Source organism: Drosophila navojoa, chromosome 2 (assembly GCF_054131105.1).
Source record: "Drosophila navojoa isolate 15081-1374.11 chromosome 2, UAZ_NAV_1.0, whole genome shotgun sequence".
Lineage (NCBI taxonomy): Eukaryota > Metazoa > Arthropoda > Insecta > Diptera > Drosophilidae > Drosophila > Drosophila navojoa.
Genome location: NC_142890.1, coordinates 7508365 through 7521512, shown reverse-complemented (window position 1 = coordinate 7521512; position 13148 = coordinate 7508365). Strand labels below are relative to the sequence as shown.

At 39.6% G+C, this 13148-nt stretch overlaps 2 protein-coding genes across 3 annotated transcripts in view; both read left to right on the top strand.

Annotated features, from left to right (window-relative positions):
• Positions 1-2264: 2264 nt before the first annotated feature.
• Positions 2265-3703, top strand: LOC108658126 (uncharacterized). Its single transcript, XM_030383977.2, has one exon. It carries the CDS (start codon positions 3094-3096, stop codon positions 3361-3363), a length of 270 nt encoding a protein of 89 aa, XP_030239837.1. The 5' UTR covers positions 2265-3093; the 3' UTR covers positions 3364-3703.
• Positions 3704-3848: 145 nt separating this feature from the next.
• Glut4EF (Glucose transporter 4 enhancer factor) overlaps positions 3849-13148 on the top strand; it is a 152247-nt gene continuing 142947 nt past the window's right edge. For both annotated transcript variants that reach the window (XM_030383971.2, XM_030383970.2), the window contains exon 1: positions 3849-4442. In XM_030383971.2, coding sequence (XP_030239831.1) covers positions 3849-4442 — 594 coding nt within the window. The remainder of the gene's footprint in view (positions 4443-13148) is intronic.

The window sequence follows — 13148 nt, the reverse complement described above, 5'->3', positions numbered from 1 at the left end:
AGCTGTAAGCCTTAACAAGTGTATAATAAAACTTTGTAAAGATGTTCGGTTCGCCTTAAGCAACTTTGCAGCCTCTGCCTTTGACCCACACCGCGCTAACTACGCAGCGCATTTTTGGGCATCTATCGCAAATGGCGTTTTACAAATGCTTCTGCCTTCAAGTCCACCCCAAAAATATCAACGCAACAACAACATAAATCTATGCGCCTGTACATGAACACATACATACATATGCACATTTGTACATACATTGTACATCCATATTTGTGTGTGTGGAGATATGTATGTATATGTGTCTGAATTTCTGTTGGCCCCCGTAGCGCTGATGGATATCAAGGCGGTGTACGCCCAGAAAACGAAAGCCTCGGCCCCCGGCCCTCAGCCGCGCCCCCGCCTACGTTGCCAGCGGCGGCGTCGCTGTGGTATGCCTACAGAGGTCATTCCAAAGGCAACAACAATGCCAATATAGCTGTAGCTACAGCCCAACATACAGCCAGCATAAAACATAGGCAGCCAAAGAGAGCCCCCAAAATATTCGATACATATACATACATATATACATATATATATATATGTACATTTGTATGTACACATACATATATAGATGTGTGCCTGTGCTTATGCGCGTCCAATATTCACATCAGCAGCAGCAAAGCAACAGCAACAATCACAACATAGCAACATCAACCAACATCAGCAGCAACATAGAGCTGTTGCCGATGTAAACAAAAGCGTAATAACAGCTGTGAGTTGCTGAGAGGCAAAGAGAGCACGATGGCACTCTCGCATACCTAAACAAACACACACATGTACACCAATGAAATACTCTCTTTAACTGTTAAGCTTGTGACGTTGACAGAAAACCGGCCGGCGATTATTAAAGCAATACTCTGTAAAAAAAAACTATTAACATGGCAGCTACACTTAAGAACAGCACTTGAAATTCAATTAATATGCAAATGTATTCAGAACGTAACTTTTAAAAAAAGTTTAGTTTAGTTTATTAATATATTTTTGCAGCTCTACTTGAGTTAACGAGGATAGAAACATTGAATTCAAAATTATTTATTATATATTTGTACGATTAATAATAAATTATGTTTAATTCGAGCATTAAATCTTGGGAGCTGACAGTGATTGTGTGATTCTTGTGATTCTTGTACATCTTATTAGAGTATGAGTAAGTCGAGCAAGGATAAAAGCATTCTCTCATCTGTTATGTTTTGGTTGCTCAACAGCTGTTTTGGCAACATTGTTGCTGCTCTCTCGACAACAGCTGTTATTGTGTTGACAGTGTTTCGCGCGCGTTCTCTGACAGCTAGTCTCTCACTCTTCCTCTCTGTGCACATTCGGTCTGTTGTTGATATCGCACTCGCTCAGATGCGCGCACACTCTCGCAAACATACTTACACTCATACCCATATGAACACCAATACAGAGTTACATATGCGGCGCTCTGTTGACGTTGTGAAAAATGTTGACAAGTGTTTAACTTTTTGTTAACTGCGTAGTTTTTTTTGGGTTGGGGTTGGCAGCTACAAACGACGACGTCGACATTTGCTGTTATGCTGGCGAGCGGACGATGGCGTCATAGATACACATATACAGGCACACACAAATACATATGCCCAGCACTGGCTGTCTGGCCATATTGATAAGCAGACTTCGCTACTGTCTACTTATATCAATTGCCGCTAATAACAGATCAACAAGGAAGCGAAAGACAATTTTAAATGATATATTTACAATATACATATATTAAATATATAAACTATGTGTGTGTGAGTGCATGTATGCGTGGGGATTTAATGCAAGTAGCTTGACACATTAAAATAACAAATTAACAGCTAGTATGGATGCTAACATTTTTCGATAGCCGCAACTGTTAACTCAATTGAGGCCTACATATGTATGTTTGTGTGTGAGTGTGTTTGTATGTGGCGAATGCATTTTCGACGCTTTCAAGAGCATGTTCCTCAAGTGTTTTACGTATTATGCTGCCAGCAGGGGAAAAACTTGCACACACTCAAACAGACTACGCTCACAGGCACACACATAGCCGCATACTCACACACATACACACAGCTGCACTTATGTATGTAGTTTTCCAAGCAGGTACGAACGACAGCATAATATACAACAAACCAAACGGCAACACCAACAGCAACAGAGAAACCAACAGAGAGGGACACAGAGAGAAAGAGCGAGCTCTGTGTGTGTGTGTGTGTGCGTGTATGTGAGTGTTGCTCGCTGCGCGTAACTGTAACTCGTTGCTCGCTCGCTCAGTCTTTGATAGCCAACTCTCGTGTACAGACCGATAAGCGCTTATTGCGAGTCGCCCTCGTCGTCAACGTAGACGCCAACAAATAGAAAATATCAACAACAACAAATAAACTGAACAAATCAAAACAATACGAATAAATTCGAAAATAAAATAGCTAATGATAAACAGTGTAAATGCATCTTAATTGAATGCAATCAAACATATTGGGTAATGCCCAGCAATAACAAAAAAAAAAAACAAAACAAAAAACAACAACAAACAACAACAGCTACAACAACTACAATAGCAACAGTAAACAGTGCAGCATCAGAAGCGGCGACAGCAGATTGCATCCATTTTGCTCTCTCGCGCTTTGTTAGTGTATTCTGAGTGCGTGTTTTGTGCTAGTGCCACTGTGTGCATATGTGTGTGTGAGAAGAAAGAAATAAACTTGCAAGAAAGAAAAGAAAAAGTGAAACGACCGGCAGCGAAAGCAGCGTGAAAGCAAAGTGAGCAATAAATATATATATTTAAATATAAATAAATATATATGCATGTATATATATCTATATATATATACAGTGGTATATTTGTGTCTTAATAAAACGCCAATCAGTCCGTGCACATTAGCAACAACAACAACAACAATTGCAAAGAACAACATATCGATAAGTGAAGAGATTTAAAAAAAAGTGTGAGCAGATCGAAATTTATGTGACATCCGCTTTAGAGCAACTCCAACAAATTCCCGGTTTGTCCGATTTTCTGTTTGTCCCTTGTGATTTGCCAACCGCTGTCAAGCTGAGGCTGCAAACGCTTAAAATTGGATTATGCTTAGGCACAAACGCAACAACAACAACAACAACAACAACGTCAACAAGACAACGCACAGCGAGCATGTGAAACGGTTCGGCCCAGCAGATGCACTGCATCCACATCTAAATAGGAGTACGCCCGTCCAGCGCCAACTGTTCAATCAGCATCTCAATCAGCGTGTCACCCTGTCCCTTGAGCTATACCATAAGAACATTATCAAAGAACTGATCGAGCTGAACAAGATCAACGTTTACAAATTAACCAAAAACGTTTCCCAGACTTAAGTTGAAGATACTTTCCGCAATAAACGGTAGCGCCACGGCGAGAACACTGTGCAACAAGTTGTTGGAGTTGTTTTCCAAACACGACGAAACGAAAGTGCAATAAAAAGTGTGTGCAAAATAAATTAAAAAAAAAAAAAAAATAATAAAAAAGAATTAAAGAAATTCAGAGTAAAGAAGAAGCAGGTGAAGGAGAATAAGAAGCAGAAAATGTCAAGTGTTAAAAATGCTGCTGCGAGCCAAACAAACCAAGTTCAACTCCTAAATTCATAGTAAAAACTCAACTAAAAAAAAAAAAAACAAAAACAACAACAACAAAAAAGCAAATAGAATACCAAACAAACAGCAAGAGATAATACGGAAAATCGTTGAAATCGTAGTGTGACAAAAAACTGCAAAGAAAGACAAACTCGCTAAACCTTTGGTAGGCCCCCACCCGCACTCCCCACTCTTCCAGAAAGTCAACCCCGTGAGTGAAGCTTAGCAAAATGTCTACCAGCCGCCGCTTGGCCAAACGCTCAATCATTGGCACCAAGGTGTGCGCACCTGGCCCCGACGGCCTCTGGTACTCGGGCGTCATCCAGGACGTTAAGACGCCCACGTCAATGTCCGCCACGGCCGATCCGATGCCGCCGCCCACCATTTTGACACCAGGCGATGCCCAACTGAATGCCGACACTCGCTATATGGTACGCTTTGATTTTAAGACCCAATCGCTGTCATCCGCGTCCGCAAACGCGTCCGTGTCCTCGTCCTCGTCCCCATCCTCGTCCTCCTCCTCGTTCTCGCCCTCGTCCACATCCTCATCCTCGGAATCGGTTATTGTGGAGACGCGACGCGCCGCTGCCGCCGCCAACGTGCACATCAGTCCGGCCCAGGCATTACGCCGTAACGCCATGATCAAGGAGTTCCGCGAATCGGATCTCATCGGACCCGGCTTTCGATCCATTATGAGCATTCACTTGCAGCCCGGCCAGCGCATCTTTCTCACCTACAATGGACGCGAACAGAGCGGCGATGTGGTCTACCATGATGTCGCCAAAGATGAGGTTTTGGTCAAGATAACCACAGTTGGAAATGAGGTGAGTCACACATCCATTATGATTATTATTATGACTACTCAATGGTGAATATAACTAGATGTTAATCTCATTTATTTGAATTATATATAGAAATAAAAGATTTTGAAATGGAATTAATTTAATGACTTGAAAGACTTAAACTAAAAATTAAAAGAAAAACATGACGGGCTATACGAATCCATCTAGAAATCCTACTTCGTAACGTTTTTTTTTTAAGTTTCAAGAGCATTTAAATATAAGTTTGCAAAGCTTCATGAAATATCTGAATCGATTTCCCGAATTTTATGGAACTTAGATTCAATTATATCTATACATTTTGCTAAAAAAAACACACCAAGAAATTGCATTGCATAGACAAATCTATTTTAAGATCATATTAGTTGAATTACCATTTAGAGTTGCCATAGGACAATTATATATAGTATACATACATATATATGAAGCTTCAGTTATATATTGGATTGGATCGCCTCAGCTTGGTTGCACGTTGCGTCCGCCCACAAAGAGAACCATGAAAAAAAAAACCAGAACTGAGCAGCTGCTGGCGGCATTCGAAACTGTGCCAAGGTCAATCCCAGCCCCAGCCAGCATGTTGGGGGTGTGCACACACACATTTATACATATATATATGTATATACCCTGCCACATATAATACATATCTATGTATCTATGTAGCCGAACAATGCTAGGGGGCAGCATAGCTGCACACATTATGTGCTTTTGAGTGTATGTGTGTGTGTGTGTGGGTGTGAGTGTGCGTGTGCGTGTGCGTGTGTGCATCTCTATGTATATGTACATAAATATATATATATATATACATATATAGTATGTGTGCTTTTTGTGCACTTATGTGCATTCAATGCATTTCTATGTGGCACGGCAAATTGGTTTTGGGGGTCGCATTTCGCGTTTCAGAGTCACGTAACTGGGTTAACGCGGCTAACTGAATGAGTGTGGCCTTCTTCCACAGTTGCCCCGGGATGGCCCAAATCCACAAAAGCCGCATCAAACAAATTTCAATATATTCAAGCTACAGTTGTCTACACAAGTCTAGATCTTAACTAATGCGAGAGATGGAGGCACAGAGAGAGAGAGAAAATTCACAACTTTTTAGCATGAGAGTCGATCAACACGAATCGAAAATAAATTCAATTATGTTGTATAATAAAATGATTTAGTTTATGATTATTTGAGAAGACTTTTGACTCTCTGACATCTGAGTTGACGTTGCAATCGTTTACCGGGCCACAGCCCCAATAGCAATTACGTCACTCGTCACGATTGCAGAAGAAGTGAAACATCTTGCTGGCATTTATAGAATCGCTCGATTCCGATGCCGATGCCGATTCTGTTGCTCATGACGGTGCCATCGATGTCGTAATACAAAATTTGTTTAGCATTAAATTCGTGAAGGAATTCGCTAGACTAAAATGGGGGGAAAAACGAAGAAAATTTAAATAAAAAGAAATAAAAGCAATGTGCGATACATGTTCAGGGTTAAATAAACATACTTTGCTCTATAATACATACATACAAAGGGGGCATATACATCGACTATAGCCGGGGCGTTCAATTGAAAATTCTCATACGACTTACGCTTCTCAAAGCTAATTATATAGATTATTCGCTATTGCTGCTCAATTGCGTCATAAGCCAGGCAGAACTACATACGTAAAGTGATGCTGTTGATAGTTGTCATAGATTGTTTAATAAGCGTTGCTACATGTTCCACCATTTGTATCTGAAAGATAGAAACAATCACACACACACACACACAGAGACGATTGAGACCGGCATCAGCCTCGAACTGCGTTTTCTATTTATCTCCACATCCCATTCTCACTCTCTCTCTCTCTCTCTCGTTCACTTGCGCTCATTTATCGTTTCACTTCCTACACTCGCTCAGTGCTTTAGTTTTTTTGCCTTTGTTTTCCGCCTGTTCTCGGCTGTAGCTTTTCCACTAATAATCGCTAAATACTCGTACTTTTGCAATCGCATTGCACTGAGTGGGGCGTGTGTGAGCGAGCTGTGAGATACCCAGTTACAGATACAAAGGCACACAGGTACACAGATACGTATCGAGATAGCCAGTCTCAATGCCAACTCAGACGCCCGTATCTGTTCCGTGTGACTTGTCAATATGTTTGTCAGCTGTAGCTGGAAGAGAGCGAGAGCTCTGTCTCAATGTATCTATCAGATGCGCAGCGCCAACATCTCATTCCCATAGTTTTATCGATCTCACAAGATGTGGGCACACTGTTTTCTTATATATATATATATATATATATTTTTTTTTTTTTGCCTATGCTGCTTCTAAAAATAGTACTCTCACGCGTTTGACCCTGAGCTCACGTTTTTGCTTTTTGAAAACAAAACAAAATAAAATTTTTATTGAAATGAGCTTTCTTTCTTTTGATCAATATAGAAACGGTATTTCCTTTAGTTTTAGATACGTATGTAGCTAAACAGAACTTTGAAAGCTCTACAACATTTTCATATATGTATATAACATATAATTTGCTAATTTTTTAGAATTTAACCAAGAGTATTTCAAAGACGATCTATTAGAGAGCTATTTTAATTTTGTTTTCATTTTGTAATCTATATTTGTCATAAAGCACAACTTATTGGTAATTAATTGAAATTATTTTTACAGTATGGATGATTCTAAGTATTTATAAAAACTTTTTGATACCAAGCAAAAATTGTAATAACTCTATTCTTTTTCGATTGAAATACTTAGCATATTTTTTGAAAAAAAAAGATCTATGTTTAACCCACAATTTATCCAGCTTAAGCTTCATTTGTCTGCCTCTCTTTCAACGAGCTTCATTTAGCCCTTATGTTATGTATGTGGTTTATGACCTCATCGGTAGCCACACTGCTCAGCTAGTTGGTAAATAAATTACACACCCAAAATTTACAAATCAACTCGATTCAAATCGAAGCTTATTTTTTTTTTTTTTGATTTTTCGTTGCTTTTGTTTTTGCGTTGTAATTGGTTAGAAACTGAGTTTCATAATCGCAACTCAAATATGCAGACGAATGTCTATATGCATATAGATTATATGTGACGTAAAATAAAAGTATGTATATATATATATTATATGTATGTATATATCATTATCAGTATCTACAGGCTGTCCTCGCTAGATGTTTTGGGCATGTGATGCTCACGTGCGTTGCGAGCCAGTTTCATTTGTTTTTGTTTTTTCATACAATGAGCCATTGTTGTATTTGGCCTGCTGCTGTTGTTGTTGTTGTTGTTGTCTGTTGCTACGTAAATGGGGAAAACGCAGTCTAAAAAAATATTTGAATTTGAATTTTTGTTCGACTTGAGCAACAGCCTTTTGTTTATGGCAACGAGTAAATACACACGCACACACACATACACACACACACACCCATACAGTTGCTGCTGTTACACTCCCCAACTAGTTTGGCCGGCTCTCTGGCGTAGAGTACCTGAGTGTGCATGTGTGTGTGTGTGTGTGTGTGTGCTTGACGGAAACGTGAGGCAATTTATTCTAAGGTTATTTCAATGCGAGAAACTTGTTGCTCGCATTTTCAGTTCAATTCACGATGACGTATACGCCGCGTCAGCCGCCTAATTACCAGCCAATGAATCAATGGACAGCCCTCAAATATCGTTAGATTATTATTTACCTGCCCAACATAATTAAAGCTGAAAACTCTTCATCTATGTACGTGCAACTGTCAGACATCGTTTATCAAGTTCAAAATTGTATTTCAGCTGGCTCTGTCTGTCTGTCTGTCTGTCTGTTGTTAGCTAGCATTTCCGCAGGGCATGGACTGGCTTCAGCTCCCGGATTGCTTCCAGTGCGACTTCAGTCAGCTGCGGTCAGCCAACGCCATCGAAAATGTTGCGTTAAATTTATGAATTTTGTATTTTAATTATGTTTTGTTCTTTGACATGAATTTTGGACTCGATTTTCACTCTCTGTCGATCCATTTGGGCTGCGAAAAAAAACTTAATTTAAGTTTTCTTGCTTCTTCTTTCATTTTTCTCAGCTGCAATTTTTTAGTTGACCATGTTTCAATGGCCGTGGCCATGGCCGTGCCGCAGTCGCCATAAATCTGCGACTGTTCGACTGCTCGTCTGTCTGTCACGCTGAGACAAAAAAAAAAAGTACAACAACTGTTGACCCAAAGAAAGTGAAAAGCAAACGATTTTTGTTGTTGTTGTTTTGTTTTCTTTTTGCGGTTGCTTAACAAGCTCTGTGAACGGAAAGTCAAGGGAATTTCATGAAGTGAAAGGGATGTGCTAAATATGAACAGGAATATCCTTCTTTAGCCAGTCTAATGCAATCTAAAATGTTAGTAGAGTTTTTCTGATTTTATAAGGGCCTAGACATGCATATACATAACTATCAATATATGTATATGTATATAACGTAAGCAGTCAATATATTAAAATCAGTTTTCACTCATTCAATTCATTCAATCATTCAAGCGGCTCTTTTGCATTGATCAAAAACCATTTCAAATTGACCCACATACCAAGCTGGCATAAACACAACGTGAGCTTTATCTATGGATGTGTGTGTGTGTGTGTGTGTCAGGTGTGCATTTATGCTGTATGTGTGTGTGTGTGTGTGTAAGGCCGTTAAAGCCAAACCATTAAAGACAACAACAAAAAAGGCGCTTTGAAATCTCAAGCGAAAAAGGCCCAAAAATAAAAACGAAACAAAGTAAGAAAAAAACTAAAATGAGCTGCCTGCATTTTATTGTTGCTGTTGTTGTTGTTGTTGTTGTTTTTGAAAGTCGTTTTGATTTTGGTTTTTAGTTTTTGGGGCTCACCTTCAAACGTTCCCTTCGCTTAGAATGAGGCACATCACACAACTTGAGATCACAAACGAGTTTTCTGCTGAGGAAGACATCGCAAGCTTCACTTTTTTATAGGGTATTTGAGCTTTGTCACGCTAGCTGTAGGATATGAGAAGAAGACGTTTTTAAAGCTATGAAATGCATATGAAATGGATAAATATTATGAAATGGAGTTATATATTATCATATATGGTTTATATATATATCATATCAGCCTTTCAATTTATCGAAAAATTCTATAAAATTTGAAGTGATTAATATATGTATTTTTATAGATTCTCTTATGGTTCTTGACTATTTTATATATGGCTTTGTTTTTTTTCGAATATCCTAAGTAAACTGCAAGCATTTACCACTGACACAAGCAGAGAAACCCGTTAACAAATCATTCGCCCTTACCAGACCGACCTTATGATAAATCAATCTACAGCTCAACCTGCTGTCAGCTAGGGTATTTCAGGTTCATGTTCTTGTTCTTCTTCTTTGTATATTATCATATGAGTCATTTGTCACTTACTGACCAAAAACTGGGCATTTGGGTCCCCCCAAAAATGAAGAAGATGAAGAAGAAGCAGCAGCAGCAGCAGTGAGTTGTCGGAAAAACGAAAGACAACTAAAAATGAAATGAAAAACTATGACATTTGATGGACAACAGACAACAGACATTCCTGATGCCTTTCGTCACACAACACTGACATCAATCCAAGAGACGAGCCCAAGGGGAACCGAATGTCGTTCAACCTGCAAAACACACGCACACAGCAAAGGTCATTGCAGCTTGTTGACCGATTTGAAGTATTGAGCGTAAATAGAATGACAGCAAATTGCTTCATATGCGATAGCATAGCTCAAGCTGTTTATGCTAAGCGCAGCCCAACAATTTATTGCTTCCAATTAGAGCGCGAAGTTTGCTGAGGCTCTACCTGCGACCCAAGGTCGATTAGTCATTAGAGTGCAGCCAGAACTTCGAGCAGTCAGCCGGAGCCGGAGTCGTCAACTGTCATTTTATATTTTTTTTAGCAGGCCCAAAATATCATAAAAAAAGAAAAATAAATACAAAACCATAGCAATGCAGCGAGCGAAAACCCGAGACCCCGTGGCAGGTCGTTAGCCGCTGCCAGACCAGGGCTAAACAGCAGGCGGTCAAAGGGCAGCGGGCAGCGGGCAGCGGGCAGCAGGCAGCGCAGGATTGCCAAATGAGAGGCGGCGGCATGGACAGGCATGGACACGTTTCGGTTTTCGGCCACTGCGTTTGGGTTTCCTTTAGTTATCGAAGAGACCGAGAAAGAGAAAAAGGGACTCCGACTTTTCACATTTTCACAAAGTGCTCGGCAAATGCCTCATGAACGAAGCGGAGATTGAATAGATTATTGGCAGCAAGCATATGTATTTATATGTGGGTATATTGATAGATGAAATGCATACACACACACACACACACACGCATACATACAAAACTATTGAAGTGTTTTTATCTGGAATGCGGAATGGACAACAGATTTACTTAAGCGAAAATTCATATTACAAAATGTGCGATAATAATGCTTTAGTTCTCCTCTCACATAGAGACTAGGTAGAGGCTTTAGCAGCAGGAGTTTTTTTTTTTTTTCTAATAATAGGTTGAGGGACAACTTCTTGATTGTTCAGCTTCTGATAAGCAATAATCAAAAAGTGCATTATAATTATCTAAAATTAACAAATGCTTTGCAATTCGCAAAGACCGCCGAAAGCGAGATTTGAAAATCTTTATTGATTTCTATATATGTATATACTTATATATATAATATAATAATATTTTGTCTAATATGTTTGTTTATTTTACCTAAATGGTCTCTGAAACTTCTATTACATATATATGTATGTATGTATATACATATGTATCATGCACATCAATATAAATTAAATATAATATATTCATATATAAATAAAAGTAGCATATATGTATATTATTTGTAGTACCGCTGCTTAGTCAGAAAATCCAAAGAAATTTTAGCTGTATATTAATTTAAATATAAATATATATTAGAATAACCGTTTTCCAATGAACAAAAGCTAATTAGTATTTGAAAAAGATATGAATATAGTTTTATCAAAACTGTTTAAGCAATTAACTTATAAGAAAGGTAAGCAAAAAACAATGGAACAACAGACTATTCCACCTTTATAAACATCTTGAGTTTTGTGGCGAATTTTTCAGCTAATTAATTTCAATTTAACTAAAAGATATACCAAATTATATTCCACACAAATCAGGGAAAATAGCTCTATATAACTCTATATATATATAACTCTCTTTAAGGTACTTTACTATAAAATCAGTTGATTCTGTATCCGTAACTCCTATCAAGCTAGTTTCCCTAATCAGTTTAGCCTATGCCGGAAGTTGAGTCGAAAACCTCAAATATTTTAAGCTTTTATCTGCACACAATATTTTTCTTATTTGCCGAACCGCCAGACAGACAAACAGACAGACAAACAGACAGACAGACGGACAGTTGTATAAAAATATAGTCGAAACCACTTGATAAAAGACAAAGTCTGAATCTAGTTTTGGATCTTTTATAATATGCGCAGTATTTTTTTATAAGCTCACAAAATGTAGGTTAAGTTAAGGTTTATGTTTTTCCCCTCTCTCTCTCTCTCTCTCTCTCTCTCTCTCTCTCTCTCTCTGTTTGCCTCGGCCTTTGTGTTCCGTTTATTATGCTTATTTTTTGCGTATAAAATTATGACTTAATTTAAAAGTGAAAGCGTTGGCCCAGAGCTGCTCGAGCTGTGCGTAGTTATTGGATAATATATTGGGGATAGTCATTGGCAATTGCATGGGGAAATCCGATGCGCAGTTAGTCAGCGTACAGCCTGTTAGCTGTATCAAATGCAGGACGAAGCTGGAAACTAAAAGACGCTGCGCTCCATATCACAGTAATCAACTTGCCAGGCACACACACACAAACACACACACACACACATGCGCGCTCTCTCTCTCTCGCTGGAGTGAGACACCCTTCTCTATATACATGCCTCTATGCGCGTGTGTGTGTGAGTGAGTGGAAGTGCTGCTGTTGCTGTTGTTGTTGTTGTTGGGTCGCGCTCTTTGGTCGTGTGCGTGCCACAGAACGTAAACAAAAACACGAATGTAAAGAAGAAGCGGAAAGTGCGAGATAAACAGAAAACAGCTGTACACACCATGGTATCACAGCGCTGTCCCAGTGTGCGACTGAGATGGCGCGAGCTGTGGAGGCGAGCCAGCGTATACAGTTTGCTAGCGCTGTTGTTGTTGTTGCTGTCGCCACGCAGAAAACCCGTTTCGTACAACGGAGCCACAGCGACAGTTACGCACTTTACGCACGCTCTGAGCTGATTGTGTGTGCGTGCGTGTGTGTGTGTGTGTGTGTGTGTGTGTTGTTGTGTGTTGTTGTTGCTGCTATTATTGCTTCTGCTTTGAAGAAAAACCGGCTCTCCGTGCCTGTGACTGTGACTGTGCCTGGGCTCGGGTTTGGGCACGACTTTGGGCTCTGTGGCGGAAATACGCAGCAATGTTGACCGCCCGCTGACACACACACACACACACACACACACACACACACAGAGAATCACAATCGCACTAACACACATGCATGCGCACACAGTTGAGACGCATTTAACAAAGAAGAAGCCACGCATGAAAATTGCTTTTCATGTGGCAAAATGGTTAGAAAAGAGAAGACATCAACGTCAGCAAAGTCGCGCGGCAACGTCATCATCGACAATGCGAGCCGTTTGTTTGTTGTGCCTTTGTTTTCCTGCCGTTGGCTGTACGAAAGGCTCTGCGATGGGGCAACCCTCGCATAATTTAAGATACAACACCAACCCGCCAGCCCG